The sequence below is a fragment of the Carlito syrichta genome, unplaced genomic scaffold (assembly GCF_000164805.1).
Source record: "Carlito syrichta isolate Samal-C Ts95f unplaced genomic scaffold, Tarsius_syrichta-2.0.1 Scaffold307032, whole genome shotgun sequence".
Lineage (NCBI taxonomy): Eukaryota > Metazoa > Chordata > Mammalia > Primates > Tarsiidae > Carlito > Carlito syrichta.
In genome coordinates, this window is record NW_007251128.1 from 21,959 (window position 1) to 31,981 (window position 10,023).

General features: G+C 39.4%; 1 protein-coding gene across 2 annotated transcripts in view; it reads left to right on the top strand.

The window, feature by feature from the left end:
• The window catches only part of LOC103266155 (26S proteasome non-ATPase regulatory subunit 1-like), a 22,580-nt gene extending 16,104 nt beyond the window's left edge, over positions 1-6,476 (top strand). For both annotated transcript variants that reach the window (XM_021715384.1, XM_008063794.1), the window contains 2 exons: positions 4,347-4,502; positions 6,247-6,476. In XM_021715384.1, the coding sequence (XP_021571059.1) occupies positions 4,347-4,493 (147 nt within the window). In that variant the 3' untranslated portion in view covers positions 4,494-4,502; positions 6,247-6,476. The remainder of the gene's footprint in view (positions 1-4,346; positions 4,503-6,246) is intronic.
• The last annotated feature ends 3,547 nt before the right edge of the window (positions 6,477-10,023 follow it).

Genomic DNA, 10,023 nt, shown 5'->3' on the forward strand with positions numbered 1-10,023 from the left:
TTTTTAAGAGATGAGGTCTCCCTGTGTTGCCTAAGCTGATCTCAAACTCCTGGACTCAAGCAATCCTTCTACCTCAGCCTCCCAATTACAGGTGTGAGCCACCATGCCTGGCCCAAACTGATTTTTTTTAAATGCTCGAACCATGTGCTATCTAGAATTGATATGCTTCAAATTCAAAGGCACAAATAGAAAACAAAAGATACGCTGTGTTAATAATAATCAAAAGAGAGCTAGAGAGCCAGGGACAGTGGCTTATATGTAACCTCAGCACTTTGGGAGACTAAGACAGGAGGATTACTTGAGACCAGGAGTTGAGTACCAACTTAGGAAACATAGCAAGACCCTGTCTTTAAAAAAAAAATTTATTTTTTTAATTAGCCAGACATGGTGGCTTGTGCCCATAGTCTCAGCCTCCTGCCCAGGCTGAAGCAGGAGGATCATTTGAACCCAGGAATTTTTGCTTTAGTAGCAGAGTGAAACCCTGTCTCTAAAAAAAATAAAATAGAGAGCTAGAGCAGCTAGCTATATACAAAATAGCAGACATAATAGACTTTAGACAAAAATTATTGCTAGAAACAGAGAGGAATATTTGATTAATGATAAAGGAGTTGATCAACAGAAAAATATAATTATTATAAGCATATGCACCTAACAACAGAGCCCCAAATATGTGAAGCAAAAACTGACAGAATTGAAATGGGACATAAACAATTAAACAGTAATAGCTGGAGACTTCAGTACCCCACTTTCAATAATGGGTAGAACAACTAGATAGAAGACCAACAAGGAAATAGATCTAATAACTTTATAAGCCAACTAGACCTAAAACATTTGTAGAGCAATCCATCTAACAATAGCAGAGGATACCTTCTTCTCATGTACACATAGAACATTCTGCAAGATATATGATGTTAGCTGTGGGCTTTAAATTTAATTAGGAAAAAAAAAGGCCGGACTCCGCGGCTCAGCCTGTAATCCCAGCACTTTGGGAGGCCAAGGTGAGTGGATTGCTTGAGCCCGTGGCTTCAAGACCAACCCAGGTAACTTGACGAGAACTTGTCTCTACAATAAAATGAAAAATTAGCTGGACGTGGTAGCGCATGCCTGTAGTTCCAGCTATTTGGAAGACTGAGGTGGAAGGATCGCTGGAGCCCAGAAGGTCAACGCTGGGGTGGCCATGAGTGTGCCACTGCACTCCAGCCTGGGTGACAAAGTGAGACTCCAACTCAAAAAAAAAGACAAAAGGAGACCCAAACTTTACCTGTACAAAGATCACTTATGTACCCTAATCCTGAATTATACTCCCCATCTTTAAAATTTAAAAACAAAAACAAATAAAAAATCCTCTAGGATAGATCATATATTAGGTCATAAAACACATCTCAATAAATTTAAAGGAGTTAAAACCATACATATTCTGTGGTCACAACTGAGTACTGGTGGGAATGTAAACTGTTACAACCACTGTGCTAAGACACATTTTACTTACCATATGACCCAGCAATTCTGTTCTAGGTATGTATCTGAGAGAAATGAAAACTATATTCATACAAAAATTTGCACACTAATGTTCACATCAGCATTATTCATAATAGCCACAAAGTGGAGACAACTCAAATGTCTCTCAGCTGATGCATAAACAATGTAATATATGCAATGGAATATTATTCAGCCACAAAAGGGAAGGACTTACTGATATAGTAAACGTGAACCTTGAAAACATGTTAAGTGAAAGAAGCCAGACTTAAAAGGCCACATGGTGTATGATTCACTTTATTTGAAATGTCCAGAATAGACAAATCTGTAGAGACAAAAGTTAAGTTAGTGGTTTCCAGGGGAGAGGGAGGAAGAATGGAGAATGGCTGCTGATGGGTACAGGTTTTTTTAAGATGTTTTTGAATTAGTGGAAGTAGTTGCACTAGTTTGTGAATGTTCTAAATTGTACACAAAAGAATGAATTTATTGTTATGTGAGTGATATCTCAGTTATAAAAAGAAAAGACTACTTCTGTGTATGTGCAGTGAAGAGAGGGATGGCAGGGTAATCAAACCCTTTCTCAGTCACTGCATTTGAAAGAGGCAGCTGTAGTTTTGAAAATAGGTAGCATTGCTTCTCTGCTTCCTGTCCACCTTAAAGCAAGAGTGGAGCACTTGGCAGTAGAAAGTGTTTCATTGCCTGTATCTTCAGTTGTCATTAGCCTTCCCAGAAAACAGGAGATCGTGTATCTTACTGCTTAGAGGATGAACTTTCTCGTCAACATATAAAGTGTTAATAAACCTAAATCATGTGTCGTTATAAACAGCTCTTTCCATATGTTGATTATATTGCAGGATTTGAGTTGGATTATTTCATTCCAGCTAAGCTTGAAATAGTAGTCATAACCTGGAGCCACCTGTTTCAAAAAAATAGGAAGCCCTCTTATGAACATGAGTATTTTCTTCTGCTTAATAAACATTCATCTCCATTTGGTTCATTAGGAGTTTCTATTTCTTTTTTTTTTTTTTAACACACAGCAATTTATTAAATACAACAAGTCATTAAAGTTAAATGATATATACATGGATGGTAACACTGTAAACAAAAACATGAAAATTATTAGCACAGTATCTCGGAACATGAGAATGATGAAATGATTAGGAAGACCACACAGAGAGCTTCTTGGTTTCTGAGGATTAATCAGGTTCTGAGTGGGAGGGTTTCTGCATTTTATTATTCTCTGAAATATTTACATATGACTAATATTTTTTTCTACCTATGATATATTTTACATTACAAAATTAAATTAAAATATACAGAAAACCCCACGTAATATAAACTTGAAGAGATTTGACCTTCATCATTAGGAATTTCAAGTAAACTTTTAGGCCTTGAAGGATTAAGACAGTGACCGGCCGGGTTCGGTGACTCAGCCTGTAATTCCGCGCTTTGGGAGGCCGAGGTGAGTGAATTGCCTGAGCCTGCGGTTTCGAGACCCGCCTGGCCAACTTGGCATAGACTTCATCTCTACAATAAATCAAAAATTAGCCGGGAGTGGTAGCATGCACCTGTAGTTCCAGCTACTTGGAAGGCTGAGGCAGAAGGATCGCCAGAGCCCTGCAGGCTGCGGTGGCCAGGTGCGTGCCACTGCACTCCAGTCTGGGCGATGGAGTGAGACTCCAACTCAAAAAAAAAAAGACAGTGACCATATGCTCTGATTGTTCTTGTGATGAGTATTGGTAGTAAAGGCAAGGTCCATTCATAAAATTCATCCCCTTCAAGAAAAGTAGCTTTTTTTAGGGAAAAGATTATAGATAAATGTATGGATATGTGTATTTTGGGAGCAGGGAAATAGTTTGGAATTCATGAAGGCACACCAGTTTTATAGTGTAACAGGGCAGAGTTCTGATGAGTAAAAATTTGATTAGGTTGAGCTGCAGAGATACTTATACATATGTGAATCATTGGACTAATGTACTTGTGCTTTTTTCCTTTCCCAGTAATGTGCTTTGGTAGAAATATGCTTTTTCCAGATGTGCCCTGCCACTGTTGACTGATTTAATTACAGAGAGCAGCTTTCCATTTCCTTTGACACAAGCAAGCAAATAGAATAAGATTAGCACACGAGAGATGGGTGAATAGTTTGGTGTTTGAATTTACCTTCTGCTAATATGCTTGGGAGAGGGCTTAATAGAATTGCTGCTACAGTCTACTTCTCTTATGTTTCCCATCTATTTTTTCATTGGCTTGCATCACAAGGATTTATAGATTAAAGTGAAAAACACTCAGATGTCTGGAATATGTGTTATTCTACCATTATTCCAAATTGCTGGAGAAAAACTGGCTTTTCATTTAGAGACTGTCTTGTGTCCAAAATAACGGTCTTCTAATATTCTACGGATAGACTGGGGATCTTGTTAAAGTGCAGATTCTATAGATCTAGGGTGGAGACAGTTTTTCTGCATTTTTAACAAGCCCCCAGGTAATAATGATGCTACTGGCCCAGACCACATATTGAGTAGGAGAGAATTAGAATACTATATTTGGACAGTAAACATTCTCTCTGCAGTCAGACTGAGGCTAGTACTCAGGTCCTTGGCTGGGAAATACTCTTCTTAAATTGGAATGCATCAGTCAACTAGAACAGCATCACATGTTATACCCTCCAGAGCCACTGGGTTAAGTTTGCAAATAATTCTTATGGATGTAATTGTTTTTAACCTTGTAGAGTTGTTTCTACCTCAGTTTTTTACTTCCACGGCATTTAAGTAGTTCTAGGGTGCCATCTAATAAGCATGCACTCTAAATTGTGGAGCAGGCTTGAAGTATCAGTGGAGCTTGTGCTTCTTCACTCCTCTCTCTGTTTACAGCTCTCCATTGGAGGCATCATCATTCTGAAGGACACCAGCGAAGACATTGAAGAGCTAGTGGAACCTGTGGCAGCACACGGCCCAAAAATTGAGGAGGAGGAACAAGAACCAGAACCCCCAGAACCATTTGAATATATTGATGATTAAGGACCACAGGTGCATGTACAACAAAATTATAAACAGAAACCTCTTTGTCAATTCTTACAAATGTTTTTTGCAAGGACATCATCTCACTTTTTCCCCTCCTTTTGTGCTTAATCCATATTTACCTAAACTTCCACCTTTTTTACCTCTTTCTGCATACATAACCACAAATTCCTTTTTCTTCTTTGACCCTATGTTCTAGTACTATAATGCTATTCAAAGTGACTGGTCTGCAAATTGTTTTTATAGGTCCGTAAGGAAATAGGAAGCTTGCTTCAGAATGTAAATCTACTCAGTGTTTCTTTTATCAATAAAGACTTCCCCAAAAAAGTCAAGTGAAATGCAGTTTGCTTGGTGATATAGTTGATTTACATTCTGATATAAGCTGCTTCTTATGAATCGGTTATACTTGTAGACTGGCACTGGTCCATAAATCATACTTTTGAGCAGCACAGGAATAAATTTCTCACTGATTTTTCTCTCTCTCTGTCTCCTTTGACAATACTTTTGACCGTAGAAGCCTTAATGTTCATTTATTCAGTGGCACTATTGAACATCTAGTGTGTATAAGGCATGGTGCTTATGGGGGTCAATTAGACTACACCACAAAGCTTTGGCCAGTTGAAAAAGTTTATTACTATGCCAGTGTTCTAACAGTGTTGAAGGTGGTGTGTAGATGGGAAAGATTGAAATAATCTAATTTTATGAAATTGTCATTCTTAGTTTCCCTATTTCTTTTGAATGGTCATCACATATTTGGTTTTTTTTTTTGATTTTTGTTTTTTGAGTTGGAGTCTCACTCTGTTGCCCAGACTGGAGTGCAGTGGCCGCTCCCGGCCACCGCAGCCTCGACCTGCTGGGCTCCGGCGATCCTTCCGCCTCAGCCTTCCAAGTAGCTGGAACTACAGGCAGGCGCTACCATGCCTGGCTAATTTTTTTTATTTTTATTGCAGAGATGAGGTCTCCCCAAGTTGCCCAGGTGGGTCTCGAACCGGCGGGCTCAGGCAATCCAGGTCATCACTTATTTGAAGACATATGAATTGTATAGTCAAGATATCCTGATTCCACCCTAGCACAAACACATTTTCAGATGATTGTTATTTTATTCTACTCTTTAAGAAAATAAAGGCGGTATTACTTGATACATTTAAAAGTCTAGTTGCAAATCTATCATGGTGAGTTTTACACATTGACTAGCAATTAATGAAAGTTTTACAGAAATCTCAAATAAGTATTAAGGAAAAACCCTGCCATTAGTAGGAAAATCTTTTCATGTCTCAGGGAGACTATTAGTTTGGATCTTAGAGAAAGGAAGATTTATACTAATTTTGCTGTTATTTACACTTACTTCTGAAAATTATCTTTCAGCCTTGATGGTTTCCTAAACTTTCCCCAATCGGCACATAACTGCTAGATAATCATCTTGATCACTTAGTCTCTGTTGAAGAAATGAGAGGACTCACATTAGCCCCCTTCATCTTTCAGAATATCTTATAGAAAACCCCTGATTACAACTTTCAAGGCAGTTAACTACAAAATGACTTAGAGGTTTATCGTTTCTTAAAGGATAAACTATTCAGTTCTTTGGGAATTTGAAAAACATAGTCTGTGTTAGTATAAACTAGCATTTAGGACTGCAGAAGCAGGGCTTTGGCCTAGTTTTAGATTTCAACAGCTAGGAGTAAAAAATAAAAGAATGTTTGTGAAATTAAGTCTAACCCTAGCTTCTACTACCATCCCCTCTTCCCTTCCCCAGGATTTCATTTGCTCATCTGAAGAAGATTGTCCAGGCTTGTAATGGAAATGCCTATGAGGAAATTCATGCTGAAACCTGCTATTCAATGCATGTATCATTGCCTCTGTGCTGATCTGAAGAATCTTGTCTCCACATCTTTGGTTGAAGAGAAGATATATGACTATTTAGTGTGTTCTTTCACAGAACTTGGTTTTCAAATAAATATATTAAAATCTCAAGATAGACAGGACTTTTATTTTTCAGCCTGGGTTTTTAAGAAATGTATCTAATCTTCTCCCTACCAAAAAATCCCTAAATCCAAAGAGCTAAATCCTTGATTTGCTAGGATGAGTATGTATAACTTTCATATTGGTGAAACAGTTAAGCTATTCTTGAATTATAGAACATTAAAAATAATAAGGAAAAAAGTCAGACCTTGCTCATCACACCAAGAATTCTCTGTGGTTTTGTTGTTGTTGTTTAAGGCAAGGTCTCACTGCTGCCCAGGCTGGTCTCGAATTCCTGGGCTCAAGCAATCCTCCCGCCTCAGCCTCCTTAATTGTAGTGGATTTTTTTTTTTTTAATGGAATAGAGGATAGGGTATCATCACTTACTAAAGTTCTTTTCTTTTTTCTTTTTTTTTTTTTGAGTCAGGGTCTCACTCTGTTGCCCAAGCTGGAGTGCAGTGCATAACCATGGCTTACCGTAGTCTCCAACTTCTGGGCTCAAGTAATCCTCCTACCTCAACTGGGACTACAAGCAAGTGCCACCACACTCAGCTAATTTTTTTTTTTTTTTTTTTTGTAGAGATAATGTCTCACTGTGTTGCCCAGGCTGTTCTCAAACTCCTGAACTCAAGTGATCCTCCCACTTAAGCCTCTCAAAATGCTACCCCAGACATGAGCCACCACAGCCAGCAACTTACTGAAGTCCCTTTAATGATCCAAGGGAAATGAATGTTTAGGGAGCTCAGAAACATTTTTTTAAAACAACTTTTGCTTATTGCTTCCTGCTTTTGACCCTATTAAGGACAATAGATAGAAATTTAGTTTCATTTAACCATAGGATCTGATAATGTACCTTTTTTCCTTTTCTCCTTAGCCATTGGTTCTTTTTTTTTTTCTTCAAAAATTGAAGTATAATTTAAAAGCAGTGACATGCAGAAGTTTGAAGTACGGTGTAATGAGCTTTGACATACAATTTTGATTTCTAGATTATCACGCCTTTCTTGGATACTGGATTTTTAGAGTAAGCAGGCAGGGTTGACACTCTGTCAACCTCCATCTCCTCATGTTCTGGCATATGAAATGAAACCTTTCTGACTTACTGGGACAGGGGAATGAGTAAGAGCTATATTTGAGGGGGTTTGTGTTGTTTTGTGATCTCATCTTCAATCATGTATAGAAAAGTAGGCAGTTTCCAAAAGTAGACATAAATGACACTTCACTCCTAACTTAATTTTTTCTCTTCTTGATTTAGGATATAAATCTTCTGAGTCTGAAAAAAAAAGCTATTCTCAGAGGAAACAAACTCCTGGATAGATCAACCCTGATACATTCGTCACTACAGCCTTGTCGCCCGGATAGGGTGCAGTGGCACAGTCATGGCTTATCACAGCCTTGACCTCCTGGGCTCAGGCAATCTTTTTGCCTCAATTTTCCCAGTAGCTGGGACTATCAAGTCTAAAGGTTACTGATCCCAAAGGATGGCTCTACTCCTTGGTTAATTTCATTGTATCCTCTCCTTTGTAAATTCCTTGTTTCCTCAATATCAAATGATTCTATAAAAGAGATTATCTCATTTCCTAGCCTCTCATTAGCTATGTCCTTCCTGTGTAAGCTCTTAACGTTGCTTGCATTTCAGACAGTTATGTCTTACATTTCCCTTAATATATGAAATATTTAAAAAACAGAAGTCTTTCAATGATGTCACTGCACAAAATTGAGTAGTCTGGGAGGGGTGGTGCATTCGCTGGCCTCCTGCCAAAGTTATTACATTCCTTCCAAAATAATAGATTGAACTTCAGGGAGCAATTATCACTAGTTCCTGTTAGGCAGGGCAATTCAAAATTTAAATATTGGGATAGTGCTAGCTTTAAACAAGCTATCCAGTAAAATGGCACATGTACCAGATTATGATGAGACTGTATCTGCTCTCCTGATAGATTGTTTTCCCAGATGTCCTGGGAAATGCACTGAGAACTGATCAAGGAGCAAGGAGATCTAGAATGAAATAGAGCAGTGGAATAAGGTCATATATGAAGACAGGATAGGAGCTAGAGTTGACATAATCAATAGAAGAAACAAGGGAGAATTGTAGTAGTTACTCCCAGATGATGTCATTGGCATACTGTTTCAGAGTTGAAGGCAAGTGGGGTGCACAACATTGAAACCAGGTGGAAGTAATAAATGATTTGGTTTCCAAAATTGGATTTAAACCTAGAATACAGTCTTTCTCCTACCGGTCTGCAAGTAAATGACTCTGCTGACTCCTGCCTTTTATCTATGACATGCTCTAATTGTTCTCCTGTCTCTAACTTTGCTTTCATTCAACAAATTGATAGTATTTGTCTATATTAGAATTTCTGTTTGTGCAGGATTCTTTGGAAGGTTCCACTTCCTCTGCTCTTTAACTGCTGCTACACTTCTTCAGAAATAATTTGGTCTTTGGTCTATTTTTTTTTTTTTTTTTTTTGGAGTCAGGGTTTTACTGTGTCTCCCAGGCTGTATTGGCAGTGACACAATCGTGGCTCACCACAGCCTCTACCTCCTGGTCTCAGGCAGTCCTGCCTCAGCTTCCTGATAGCTAGGACCACAGGCACACACCACCACGCCCAGTTTTTTTTTTTTTTTTTTTAATTTTTGTATAGACTAAGGTCTCATTATGTTGCCCAGGCTGGTCTCAAACTCCTGGGCTCTAGCCGGGCTTGGTGGCTCAGCCTGTAATCCCACGCCTTTGGGAGGCTGAGGTGAGTGGATTGCCTGAGCCCGCGGGTTCGAGACCCGCCTGGGCAGCGAGACCTCATCTCTACAATAAATCAAAAAATCACCTGGGCGTGGTAGCGCATGCCTGTAATTCCGGCTACTCGGAAAGCTGAGGTGGAAGGATCACCGGAGCCCGGCAGGTCAAGGCTGCGGTGGCTGGAAGTGGCCACTGCACTCCAGTCTGGGCGACAGAGTGAGACTCCAACTCAAAAAAAAAAAAAAAACTCCTGGGCTCAAGCAATCTTCCTGTCTCAGCCTCCCAAAGTGCTGGGATTACTTAATCCCAACTTAATTTGTACATTCTCCAAACAACCTTATCCATCCCATGCTTTCATTCACCACCTTTGTGCTGATGACTTCGAAGTCCACATCCCTCTCATAGCCTTCTTTCCTCTGAGCTCCTGATGTGCACATCCAACTGCTCACTGGTGCCCCCATTTGGATTACCTTACAAGTGCTTAACAATGTATCCAAGCACACTCTAATCATCCTCTTCTACTTTGGGCTAATGCCAAGCTCTCCATCTGGTTGTCCACACCAGAAACCCAGGATTCCCCTTGACTCAATGCTTGGCCTCTCAAGTATCTCTCCAGTGCATCCACCCTGCCCTTGCCCACTGCTCGATGCCCTCAGCGGAAGCTCTTCACTGCTTCCAGACTTGGCCCATCTAATTCATTCTCCAAATTTATCTTTCTCAGATGCAAATCATGCTAGTGTCCTACTTAAAAGCTTTCTGTGCTTTCTTGTTGCTGAATAAAGCCCAAATGCTTTATGTGTACATGGCTACCAGGGCTTATAGCTGCTGCTCACCTCT